This window comes from Lepisma saccharinum, chromosome 7, assembly GCF_977018435.1.
Source record: "Lepisma saccharinum chromosome 7, izLepSacc3.1, whole genome shotgun sequence".
Taxonomy (NCBI): Eukaryota; Metazoa; Arthropoda; class Insecta; order Zygentoma; family Lepismatidae; genus Lepisma; species Lepisma saccharinum.
In genome coordinates this window covers 48,752,559-48,766,806 of record NC_139235.1, presented here as the reverse complement: position 1 = coordinate 48,766,806, position 14,248 = coordinate 48,752,559, and the positions used below count along the sequence as shown (strand labels likewise).

The window sequence follows — 14,248 nt, the reverse complement described above, 5'->3', positions numbered from 1 at the left end:
TCAACTGAAATTGCGTTGAGCGACGAGTAGGAATGAGCGTTGAAAGACCTCACACAACAATCCAATTGTATCAAAGGTAAACACCATTTTTGAACATTTGAACCATTTGAACAACAATGGGTGATCTCAAGTTAGCTATTCGCAACGAAATAGCGACAATTCCGAATGAAATGCTCGTGAGGGCAACGTACACCTTAAACGCAAGGCTACATGAATGTGTAAGGAGGTCATCATTTATTGGACACAATTTTCAAAATAAATTTTGAAAATAAAGAAAAATTAATGTAAGCACTGAAAATGGCAATTATTTTTGTAGCAATTATGATTAATAAACCTTGCATTACATAAATTGTTTTACTTATATACACATTTCAAAACAGTCAGCTTTTTTCTGCCAGTCCCTGACTTACTGAGAAAAAAAATTGTAGCTTATAATTTTGTGATGAATATAATTAATTCATGTTCAAACCTTTGTTATGAAAAATTCATGGTATTTACCCAATGGCATTATTATAATCTAAACAAACTTTAATTACAAGTCAATCTATTGAAAATAACTGATAACATAATTAATCCCTCTTCTGAAAGAGAAATTGACACACTTTCACATTTTCTTTGAAACAACATTGAGTTGTAAGCTGTGTTGGCCTGAGGTTCTAAATTCTGTACTGTACTCTACAGTATTGCTGTATTTGACTATACTGGAAGCAACTACTATTGCTGTAATAATAATTACAGTAGGCTTGAGGTTCTAAATTCTGTACTGTACTCTACAGTATTGCTGTATTTGACTATACTGGAAGCAACTACTATTGCTGTAATAATAATTACAGTAGGCTTGAACTGACACCACTTGGAACCGATACCTGTTCCGATACCAGTACTTGAAAAACTTAAAATACGGTAGTTCAAAATATTTATGAATTTTAATATGTAAGTATTCCATTTGAACTATACCATATCAGTCTACTAGTTTATTTTTAAGTATTCATAATTTTACACGTGAAAATATTTAAAAAAAAGGGCCATTCTATCATGTGATACTAATGCAAAATTAATAATTTCCTAAAGAACTGAGAACAAATACAACTTGTGGTTAATTTTCCAGTAAGAACTCACATTTCAAATTCAAGTGTTTAAATGTTCAAAATTTTGCCATGAATTCATGTTGAAAGTTCTGAGAAATGAGACCTTCTTATCAAGCAATATTCCATGCATTGTCATATTATCCAACTTATATTGCAATTTTGCTGCAACCCTTCCTTTTCATAGGATTGGCATTATACACTGGTGTACCAAATTAAGAAAATAAACACATGTTTTCGAATTTCTCCAAAACTAATGGACAGAATGTAATGCAATTTAGTATGGATACAGAGTAATAGCCTACAGCAATACAGACCAAACAACAGTGAACCTACCCACACATGACCGTGAGTAATGCCCATGACAGCAGGAATGTCCAACACTGCAATTGCAAGTTGGCACCGAAAGTGAGGCTAATAGGGAGTATGGTCACCTCTAACAGACACACAGGTGGCACAGCAAGTCGGCAAACTGTTCACGAGACTGGTGAGAAGTGCTTGTGACAGCCGCACCCACTCCTGCTCCAAAGCAGTTCTAAGCTCATGGATGGTTCTCGGAGGTAGTCGGCGACCTGAAATGGCCCTCCCAAGTGCATCCCAGACATGCTCAATCTGGTTCAGGTCTGGAGATTGGGCTGGCCAATCTATCCGCCGAATATCCTCACTTTCCAGAAAATCGCCGACCAGGAGAGCCCTATGTAAATGGGCATTGTGGACCATAAAAATGAACTGAGGCCAACTGCGCCCCTGAAAAGTTGTACAGAGCTCTCGAGCGAGCTGTGTGGCTGCCGCTGTCCTCTGGCACCTGGCGGACAGTGCCAAATATCGATCCTCTTTGGTCGTTGTGGCTTTTGGATGCCCTTGCCTAGGCTGTCGGGATATGGATCCGGTCTCCTGAAACTGTTTCCACAAATTTCAGACGACACTAGGCATTACATTGAACTCACGTGCAACCTGAACTTGAGATTGCCCTTCCTCTAATCGCCCAATGATTCTCCATCTCATGCCGTCTTCTAGAAGTTCGTGGGTACTCATTCTACTGCAATGCTTCTCCACCGGTACCAAATTTGTCCACTACCACTCTGCTTCTTACCGATGTGTCAGAACAAAGTTCGAAGGACGTATGTGCTCAACACCACCTGACTCCTTGTTTTCCCTACCGCTGCCGCAGTGCCACCTCCACATCTGTGTTCAATGCCGTAGTCGACACTAGCGCTGGTGCATGCTGTGGTGACCTCAGACTTTCCAGTTTTGGGAGATATTCGGAAACAGGTGTTTATTCTCTTCATTTTGTACACCAGTCTATTACTTAGGTGCCTACTAGTCCATTGCACCAGTCCATTGGTGCTCCCAGTCTGACTCAGCTGAAAGTTGTTCCGTTGCTCCTGAATATTTATTTATTATTTGTGATAATTACACAGTGCTAGGTTAACATTGAAAGTATCTTAGGTGCTTACAATAACAGTTAGCAGTGTGAGACCTGCCATTTTTGTGCATCAGTTTTTTTTCATGCAATTCCACCAGTTAATTATGAATAGAAACATGCATAATTTGATTTTGATGGAAACACAAAATGTTAGATTACTCACTGTGTTGTTCATTTTTGATGTATTTGCAAGCTGTGCGCTACACTTCTTCTTCCTTTGGCATTACGGTCCTTGTAGTATAGCCTTAGCCTTCTCAACAATGCCGGTCCATTCTTGTCTATCTTGTGCCTTTTGTCTCCATCTTCTTATCCCCAGTGTTCTGATGTCTCTCTCCACATCATATATCCATCGTATCCTGGGTCTCCCTGTTCTTCGTCTGTCTTCAGGTTTTACTGAGAATACTTTCTTTACTACTTTGTCATCATTCATTCTAATAGGATGTCCTGCCCAGCTCAATCTTCTTGCCTTCATTTCAGCTATAATAACAGGAGATTTATATAATTCCTTCAATTCATGATTATAAAGTATTCTCCATCCTTCACCATCATATTTTGGTCCATATATTTTTCGTAGTATTTTCCTTTCTCAAGTCATCAGCAATAATGACGTTCTCACTGTGAGTACCCAGGTATCGCTTCCATACAGTATTGTTGGTCGGATCAGTGTCTTATATACTCTGAGTTTTAAAGCCCTCGATAGTCGTCTCTTCCGAAATATATCCACAAAGGAATGGAGACATTTGTTGCCTGCTGAAATTTTATCTTTGATATCAAGTTCTATGTTATTTTGTTATGTCATTAATGATCCCAGATATTTGAAGGTTTCCACCTCTTCATAATTTTGGTCACCAATTTTTACTTTTCTGACCCAAGTAGGGTTACTTGTCAGTCTCATGTATTTTGTTTTCATCACATTCACTTCTAATTCGACTTCGTTAGCTGCTTCTTCAATTGCCAGCATAACCTCCTGAACAGAGCTTTGACTTCTCCCCAAAACAGCTATGTCATCTGCATAGGCAAGGCACTGGTTCATTCTATTGAAAAGTGTTCCTGCGGGTTGGATTTTTACATTCTGTATGACCTTTTCTAGGCATAATGAAGAATGCTGTTGAAAGGGCATCTCCTTGTCGAACTCCAGTTACAGTTTCAAACGTGTCTCAGAGTTTATTTTGAATTTTAACTTTATTAAGTTTCTTAGTAAGAGTCATTTTAGTTATTTTTACTAATTTGTCTGGTATTCCAAATTCTTTCATAATCTCATATATTTGGGCTCTATTTATACTATCAAAGGCTTGTTTAAAGTCTATGTACAATTGGTGCACTGTTATATTATATTCAAATACTTTCTCCAAAATTTGTCTAAAGGGTGAAGATTTTGATCTGTGGTGGAGCATCCTTGCCTAAACCCACATTGATATTCTCCTATAACCTCCTCGATGTATACCTTCAATCTCGCAGCCAGAACATTGGTAAACATTTTGTATATTACTGATAGTAACATTATTTCACAGTTCAGTTTACTCCCCCTTTTTTTTTATTTATGGGGCATATTAGTCCTATGCACCGTTCTTCAGGCATTTTTTATTTTTTCCATATCATGCTTACAAGTTTATAGATCAACTTCCACAATTTCATGCCTCCTTTCTTTATCATCTCTGCAGTGATATTGTCCTCACCAGGGCTCTATTATTCTTTAAATTTCTGATTATTTGGTTAATTTCTCCTACTGTGACATTAATAAACTGTTGGGGCTCAGAATATTGCTTACATTCTATGTCATTTCTACTTGTGTGTCTATTCAATAGTTCTTTGAAATACTCTCTCCAGCATTCTATCACTTCTTCTCCACACACCAAGTTTCCAGTTTTACCTCGACATGCTACCATTCCAGGCTGATAACCCCTTTTTATTCTCCTCATTATCTCATAAAATTTCGCTTTGTGTTACCTAGATTGTAGTCTGCTGCTACTTGAATGCTCTGCCTGATGTTTAGCCACAATCTCTCTACTGCCTCATTCTCATCAGTCTCTCATTTCTAGTTGTTGTTCTATGCTACTTCTATATTCTCTGGCAATGCTAATAACGTTTTTCAGTTTTTCATGATCAATTTTGATATTTCTTTCTCCTATTTTTTTTTCGCAATTGTTGATATCCTTGTGTGGTGATATCTGCACCTCTACAACTCCTGACATCTGTTTGTCAGATGCATGTCTCGTATCAATAATAGCATGATCAGTCTGATTTTTTGTTGAGCCATCAGGAGACGCTCATGTTTCCTTGTGAATGTTCTTGTGTGGGAAAGTTGTGCTGCTTATTTTTAAGTTATCTGTAATGGCAAAGTCAATTAGCCTTAAGCCATTATCGTTTGATTCATCACGTAGACTGTGTCTTCCATCATTTCTACACTCCATATTCTTCCCTACTTTAACATTTTGGTCTCGCATAATAATCTTGATGTCATGATTTGGTGCTCTTTGATATGTAGCTTCCATCTTGGCATAAAATGCATCCTTAACATTTTCTTCCTTCTCTTCCGTGGGTGCATGCACACAAATAAATGTGGTGTTAAAGAATTTTCCCTTCATTCTCAGACAACACATATGTTCATCTACTGCTTCAAAGTTGACAACAAGGTGCTTTAGCTTTTTTGCACAGGAAAACCAGTTCCAAAGACATTTGTTTCCATGCTACCACTGTAGAAGATCACATAGTCATCGTTTTCAAAGATGTCACTTCCTTTTCATCTCATTTCTTGGAGGGCTTCAATGTGTATTCTATATTTATGAAGTTTAGTGTACCAGCTCAATGTAGACTTCTTACGTTCCGAGTAGTTAATATCCAATCATGTACCTTATTCATTGCCTTATTCATTTTCCGTAATGACTTCTGGCATTGATCTATTGATTTCTAATCAAGGTGCTTTTTATAGGGTTTTGCTGTCAACTCTACGCTCAACCCCCACTCTGAAGGACCGAATTTTCTATCAGGGTTATTTTCCCTTAGGAGGACTGGCTTCACCACGCCTACAGAGTTCCTCCCAACCTCTTGGTTTTCTGTCAGGGTGTCCTTCCCTTAGCCTTTGGGGATCCCCTCCCTCCCTGCAAGGCAGCAGGGGTAGTGCTTATTTGATGGTGGCACTTCCTCACCATGTCACAGTGCTGTCATTGGGCTTTTCTGAGGATGGTCCTGCCAGAGATTATTCTCCCTAGACCTGTTAACACTGCCGCCTCACTCTGGGACTGCTTATTTGGCTGTGCCTTATTTGCAGCTAACCACCATATCTGATGGCCGTTCGCTATCTGCTATCTGCTACCTGCGACCTGCCCAGTGGCTGGTGAGCTACACTGCCCTACCATATTCTGTCATGAAACATGAAATAAAGTGCAAAATATGAAGTAAACTCTGAAACACAAAATTTAGAGTTTATTTACTGACACAACAGTTTCCACAGTCTGAATTGTCTTGTGAGTCCTGAACGTTGATTAATTTTGTTGCAAAATTTGGGATGGAAAAGTAAACTTCTTTACACAGGAATAGCTACATAAACGTGCTATAGAATGCAAACTTTTAGTTTGCATAAAGTTTTAGATCAAATTTAGTATTGTATTCAACATTCAAACACCGAAATATCATTTCTTACACTGCTCAATGTTTGTACTGAAATATTGATTTTTTATTCGCCATAAATATGTGTATGCAGAATAAGAACACACTATGCCCCTTAATGTTCGGTAACATGAACAAGTTCAACCATCATGACGGATGGCACATCTTTGATATAAGACATACTGTGACCAGATTTGTTGGCAATACTTTACCTTAGTCTGTTAACAAGATTACATTAGAATTCCAGCTTCACCATTTTACACCTTCCAATTGTGGAGTTGGTGTGAACATGTCAGAAAGCTAGTGTTTTGGCAAAAATAAGACAAATGTATTGTTAAAATACAATTGTTTCAGTGAGTAGGTACAGAAATAGACATCTAGTTCATCAGGCCTTTTTTCTTTTAAGCCAGCATCCAAGGAATCTTTCAGAATGGCACAAGTGTTACACACTTAATCTTGAACTATTGTATTTGTCAGCGTATAAGACATATCCTTTGTGTAGGTATTTTTGAACAAAAAGCTTTTATCACTGAATTTATGAAGTACTTCAAGTATAAAGTAATATGTAGGCCTACTTTTAACAAATAACTTACCTTATATAACTAGGAAAGAATACATTTACTGGCAAATGTGATAAATCTCATCAAAGCATGCGTGCACATGTGTTTTGTGTGTGTATCTCCCTCCCCCCTCTCTCCCTCCCTCTCTGGGTATGTATTTGTGTGTGTTTATGCGTAAACTATCCTCTGTGCATAGTTCTGTGCCATGAAGGCATGTAGGACCCACATATTGTCGATTTCAGCTATAGGGGAGATGATGTAATTGGTAGCATGTCACTGCACACCCTTTGCCATCCAAGGTTGTCCCCAGTAACCATTGAGTAGATGATGGGTGATTGGGGAAAAAATCCTCCCGCCCGAGATCACCACTCCAAGAATTGTGCTCAGGTCTCTAGTGTGGCAGTCAGATGCTCACTGTAGTTTGTATTTTTAGATATATACATTATACATTAACATGATACTTTTTTAAACACCTTAATGACACTACTGACATTATTTGTAAGTTGATGCAATTAGGAACATAGGGTATGTACCTTCTCACATTATTGCCATTCTAATCTGATGCAGGTAAGGACATATACCGTATTTACTCATGTATAATGCACACTTTTTTCCAAAATTTTTGCTCCCAAAAACTGTGGTGCGTATTATGCACAGAATAATTCAGACAACCGACATGAAACCATACAGGGTCATTTCATGATTTTGGGACAATTGCATTGATTTTTCATGTTTACGGAACCCTATCATGTTATATATCATAAAGCTTAAATCATGCAGATTCTGAATGTGGCAACAGTATTCCATTCAAGATAATGACACTAATGTGAAATAAGTTCATCACAAAATGAAGGAACGTTCTGATTTCTATGGTGCTTTGGATAAAAGAAAACAATAATTAAAATGTATTTCTGGCCAAATAATAATATATATATGGAGTGTGTAAATTCCTTAATGGAAGAAATCTTGTGCTGCAAACTGCTAGTTTGAAGGTCCTAAATGTGCCTTCTAAAAATGTTACATTAGTCACGGAAAATGTAGATATATTTTGAAGTTCTTTTAGAAAAGTAAAGAAGGAATAAGCAAAACCATGTATAAAAGTTTGAATGCTATTTCACACAATTTTTCACTTTGTAATGTAATGTTCTGTGACACTAAGAAAAGCAGTGCAACTCTGGCAGAATTCGAGCATGCACCTTCCATCACATGGGAATGGGATGCATATCAGCAGTATTTGTTGGGCGAGAAATAATACAAAATAACTTCCTGAGCACTGCAAATCCATAATGTAATTTTGATCTTGCTTTCTACTATTACAGAATAAATAAGGTGGTTAAAGAGTAAAAGCTTTGGAATGCTAAACACAGTGGAGGGAGATGGGGGAGGTGGCATGGGTTGGAGACTTATTGTTTACACAAGAGGATATTCTCCTCTTGGTCCACATTGCAACAGGTGACTCATTGAATAGGTATGATGTTATTCACTGTTGATCAGCATAGCAACAGCTTAACGACTTACAACCAAGAAAGCCATTTCTTAAAACTGGATTGTACTGCGCCTTAGATACGAGATGTAATTTTTTGTAACTTTTACCCATCAAAAACCAGGGTGTGCATTATACATGCATGCGCACTATGCACGCGCACTATGCACGCATAAATACGGTACTTGTGTTCAAACTTTGAAGATACTTCGAAGTAATGTAAGTGAAAATGCAAACTTGACCAGGACTTGAAGCTTGGTCTCTGCCATACCATGTCATTGTTTTACCAATGAAGTTACTGTGGTTATTTGTTCATTTTTCATTAATATTTGTCTTTCAAGAGTTTCAAATTCTAGATGTTTTTCTTTGCTCTAGAAGGGGTGATTCTTCCACATAGTACACTAGCCTCAACAAGTACTCCGGCAGTTTGTTTCTTTATACTGCATATTTGCAGAAATTACAATTCAGTCTACATGTGTATCAATATACGCTGTATAAAACACACCTTACTACTAACTTCGTTGACCCTGTACACCCAATTGTCAACCTCACTTCCACATAGTACACCCTGAACTGCATTTTGCAGACTAACGAGGCTCTGGCGACTGGCCCCATGGCCAGTATAATTCTGTGTTGTCCTGTGTTTTGTCCTTATTTGTGCTGAGCGCTTTTTTAGCTTCAGCTTTTAACCAAGGTAAGGAAGTTTTACTTTTCAGACACACTTTTTTATTTTTGTTATGATAAGGGGCTGGACCCCGTATAGTGTGATGGGTGGAAAATAGCCTAAGTGCTGACGCACCCAAAAATTTTAATTCATATTCATATTCATTCTTTTCTCTGGCACAAATTGTCATTGTGCAGCTTTTCCCTCTTGTTGCTGGTTTGTAATACACAGCCTTATGGATTTTCAACCATGTACCTTCTCTGTCAGAAAATGCATATTGCCACATTGGGGCAGGGGGGGTGCCATGATTGTGTAATTATTTTCTTAATGTGCGAAAATATAATAAATATTATTCCAGAATCAGTACCCTGACCACATTGGATTATAAATTTGGAGAGATTTTTACAATTTTTTTGATGAAAATTGTGCCAAGAATATTTACATTCACATTCACAGTCGTTCTGCAGTTTGTTTCAACACTTTTTTCCTAGTTATTTTTTACATTATTTTGTTATCACAATTTTGTGGCAAATTTGTGTTCTATTTGATTTCTTAGTTATAAACATTATGTACATGTAGAATATATTTCTGTACAAAACACACTGATTTGTTCAGTTCATTATTTTTCGTACTGGGTTTGCTTGAAGCTGATAATCCATTTTCCCAACAGGATGAGCAGTTTCAGAAGATATATGCTGTTTTCTCCATAGACAGAAATGCTGATGGACAGGTTTGTCTTGTTACTATTTTCACAAACTGTACAAGAGGTGTTATTAATATATGTTCTTTAATTGTTGGCATATGAAATCATTTTGGGTATTCTTTACTTCAAAAGCCATTATATCAAATATGCATAGTCTGGGGAAAAATAAGCCTGCATGGTATGCGGGAACAGTGGTATGACTTGGGTATTTTTGCATGCTTGTAGAGAGGAAAAATGGATGACGGCTAATGACAAATGCAAGGTGATTTCAAATTTCTGGTCTATTAATTACAAATTTGCAACAACAAAATAAAACTGTTCACAAACATGAAATGGTAATTGGAGATCTTTTGTATAGCAACACTGTACTGTTTCATTGAGACTGGGAAAGGATGATGACAAACTTTAAAATGTTGAATATTCAAAAGAAAGAAATATGTATGCTCTTTAATTTTTTGAAACAAAGTTCTTCATCACAGTGCAGCAGCAATGGTATGTAACTAGTATCCACCTTCAGATAATGCTGTCTGATGCTGTTAATGAAACAGAAGTAGTTACACTATACACTATGTTGCCATTCGTCACCGGACACCTCTCAAAAAGTGCTCGGGATCATCTGTACACATCATACAACCTATAAAAGGTGTTGCCGGTTGAGAATACACTCATACCAGCTACAGCAGTCAATATGGACAGACAATGCGAACTGAGTGAGGCAGAAAGAGGGACAATCATTGGAGCCCACAGATTTGGGCATTCGACACGTGAGATTTCCAACAAATTTCAGATACCTCGGTCGACAGTGAGTGATGATATCGTGAAGTGGAAGCGAGAGGGGGTTATGACATGCCGACCCAGACCCAGTAAACCGAAAATATTAACAGATTGTGACCGTCGATGCTTGAAACGTGTGGTGAAGTCAAACCGGAAGGTGTCGTTACAGATGGTGGCACAGGAGTTTCGGTCGGCTTCCAGTAGTGCTGCAAGTGATCGTATTGTCCACCGGGAGATCATCGCACTTGGTTTTCATGGTCGCGCAGCAGTTCACAAGCTACATATCACAGCCCACAATGCGACCCGTCGGTTACGGTGGTGCAAGGAACGCCGCCATTGGACTCTCGAACAATGGAAATCCATCCTATGGAGTGATGAATCTCGCTACCAGATGTGGCGGTCCAATGGAAGTGTGTGGGTGTGGCGTATGCCTGCTGAACGCTGTTTACAGGACTGTATCGTACCCACAGTGAAATTCGGCGGAGGTGGCATCATGGTGTGGTCCTGCTTTTCGTGGTATGGTCTTGGTCCTCGTGTTTTAGTTCAGGGAAACATGAATGCCGATGCATACCAAAAAGTTCTGGACAATTCTGCGCTACCGACATTGTGGGAACAATTCGATATTGGCCCATACCTGTTTCAGCACGACAATGCTCCATGTCATACGGTAGGCATTATCAACACGTGGTTCGAGGACATGGGTGTGAAAAAACTTGTTTGGGCACACCAAAGTCCAGATATCAACCCCATTGAACACCTTTGGGACGAGTTGGAGCACCGCTTGAGAGCCAGGCCATCCCGCCCAAAAAACACCACTGAGCTGTTTGCCGCTTTGCAGAAGAAATTGTGCAAGATTCCCGTCGATACGTATCGCAAATTGGTGGAAAGTCTTCCTCGAAGGGTTGCGGACGTCATTGCAGCGAAAGGTGGCCCTACATGATATTGATGTGGTGCTGAGACCGGATTAACGTACTGGTATGGGGTGTCCGGTGACGAATGGCCACATAGCGTAATTACCAGAGGACATTTAGAGAGAAGTAAGTGCATCTTATGTGCTCTGTAATTTTTTAGCATTCTGCAGTGTTGATTCTATATATACAAATTTTCGAGTTACCTCTTTCATGTTCTGAAAGTAGCTCCGCCCTTTTGCTCCCAGGTTGAAAACTATTAGCCACAGAAACCCCCAGCAACAATTTTGAATTACCTTGTAATTCTCATATGCCAGTGAGAATATGACTGGCATATGAGGTATAGGAGATAAATCAGAAGTAAATAAAGTCCACACAGCAGAACCTTTAGTTCCAGAACCTAACTTGATTGAAGTTAAGGCTAAATAATAAAACACCTGGCATTGATTTAATACCAGCTGAGTTAATTAAATATGGTGGAAATTCATTAATATGTCAAATTCATAAATTAATTTGTTTCATATGGAATAAAGAAGAAATCCCTCAACAGTGGAAAGAATCCATAATTGTTCCTGTATTTAAAAAAGTTGATAAAATGAACTGCAATAATTACCGTGGAATTTCTCTACTCTCAACAACATACAAAATATTGTCTAACATTCTTTTAACAAGACTAACCCCATATGCTAATGAAATTATAGGTGATTATCAATGTGGATTTAAACGTAACAGAGCAACTACAGATCAAATTTTTCACATCAGACAGACACTTGAAAAAATGTGGGAATATAATCAAAATGTCCATCAGCTATTCATTGATTTCAAAAAAGCATATGATTCGGTCAAAAGAGAGAAATTATATAATATATTAGTAGAGTTTGGAATACCTAAGAAGCTTGTTAGTATGATAAAAATATGCACCAGTGAAACAGAAAGTAAAATTCGTGTGGGTATTAATTAATATGTCTGACAAATTTACAATTCATGATGGGTTAAAACAAAGAGATGCATTATCTCCATTGCTCTTTAATTTTGCCTTAGAATATGCTGTTAGGAAGGTAAAAGAAACTAAAGAAGGACTAAAATTAAATGGTGTGACTCAGTTGTTAGCATATGCAGATGATGTAGACTTACTGGGGGATGGTGTGAATACAATTAAGAATAATGCTAAAATATTTTTCAAAACTGCTAAAAGCGATAGGTTTGGAAGTTAACAAAGAGAAAACTAAATATATGCTTACAGGCTGAAACCAAGTGTTAGGTAATAATCAAAATCTAATTATTGATAACAACTCGTTTGAACCAGTTTCCAAATTCAAATACTTAGGAGTAATATTAACAAATGAAAATTATATTAAAGAGGAAATAAAAAGTAGGCTTAATTCAGGAAATGCATGTTACTTCTCTCTTCATAAACTTTTGTCTTCTCGTTTAATATCTAAGAAACTAAAAGTTAAAATATACAAAACAGTAATTTTGTCTGTAGTATTATATGGATGTGAAACTTGGTCACTTACATTGAAAGAGGAACATAAATTGAGAGTATTTGAAAATAAGATCATTAGGAAAATATTTGGACCTAAAAGGGATGAGGAGACAGGTGAGTGGAGAAGGTTACATAATTTAGAACTACATAATTTAGAACTACATAATTTGTATTCATGTCCAGATATTATTAGAATAATTAAATCAAGAAGACTTAGATGGGCAGGCCATGTGGCACGAATGGGAGAGGAAAGAGGAGTTTACAGGATTCTTGTTGGGAAACCTGATGGTAAGAGACCTGTAGGAAGGCCAAGACAAAGATGGAGGGACAACGTTGAGATGGACTTAAGGGAAAATGGTAGGGATGGAAAAGAGTATATAGAACTTGCTCAAGATATGGAAAGATGGAAGGCCTGTGTTGCTGCAGCCATGAACCTTCGGGTTTAAGAAGGCTTGGGAGTTAGTTAGTTCAGTGAGAATATGACACATTACATATTCGTCATTAACAATATATGGTAGGGAAGCTTTTTACTAATTGTCTTCATGGTTAATTTCATATGTTAAATTAAATACTTTAACATGTTTTAAATAAGATATAAATTTGTAGGGGAGACCGGGGTAATTAGAACAGGAAACAGCCTGTAGAAGTTCCACTGTAAATTACTCAGAAAGTTACTGATGGATTTTTTAAAAATTTCTACCATTTCAAAGAACATCTTTTGTATATTTTTGAAAAAAATAATGACCATACCTGCATTGCAAATACTCGTCCAAAAAAAAAAATTGTCATGACACCATAAAATTGTTCCAATTACCCCATTTGGGGTTAATGGAACATAAGTTAGAAATTTCAACTGAATAGCTTTAGATTGCTGTTGGGGTAATAAGAACATCATATATAAATGTCTCATTTATCCTGCAAATTTGAACACAATAGCTCTACTTCTTCTGGAGTTATCAATGATTGTTTAAATAAAATCCCAAGTTAACGTCTTTTTTCATAAAGTTCAATTTCCCAGCTGTGAAGCAAACATGTGTGAATGAAAATCAGTGTTCTATGATTTATTTGAAAGGTTACAGGCCATTCTACAATGTAGTAAAGAAAAAACTTCTAATAGTTACATGTACAATCTAGTATATCAATTAGAAAAAGTACAAAAAAGCATCTTTTTTGGAGGAAAACTTACTCCAATTTGTAACAAGTAGTGCTAATACTTCTAAAAACACTTAAGATAACTTACACTAACAGGTTTAACTGTCGTGAACAACTAATATATACAGAAATTAAGCTTATCAGTCTCAAAAAACAATTATATATGAAACCATAAAATATAGGCTACATGACAAAAGCTACACCAAAGAACACTTGACCCATATTAACATTTGTCAGTTTGGCACCAGTAGATCTACTGATTTGAATGTTTGATTTCTTTTTTGAAAGCTTCATACTTGCTCTTAATGATGTCATACAATGGAAGGGTAAATGGACCGATTCCATTTAACTCCAAAGGTCCGTAAAATATAAACTTCCTATCAATTTCCTCAACATCAGGT

General features: G+C 37.3%; 1 protein-coding gene across 2 annotated transcripts in view; it reads left to right on the top strand.

The window, feature by feature from the left end:
• Positions 1-14,248, top strand: part of LOC145989846 (endoplasmic reticulum lectin 1) — a 94,287-nt gene that overhangs the window by 49,083 nt on the left and 30,956 nt on the right. The window contains exon 7 of one of the 2 annotated variants that reach the window (XM_083125297.1): positions 9,495-9,554. The exons of the other annotated variant lie outside the window; for it this stretch is intronic. Coding sequence (XP_082981423.1) covers positions 9,495-9,554 — 60 coding nt within the window. The remainder of the gene's footprint in view (positions 1-9,494; positions 9,555-14,248) is intronic. 2 annotated transcript variants of the gene reach the window in all.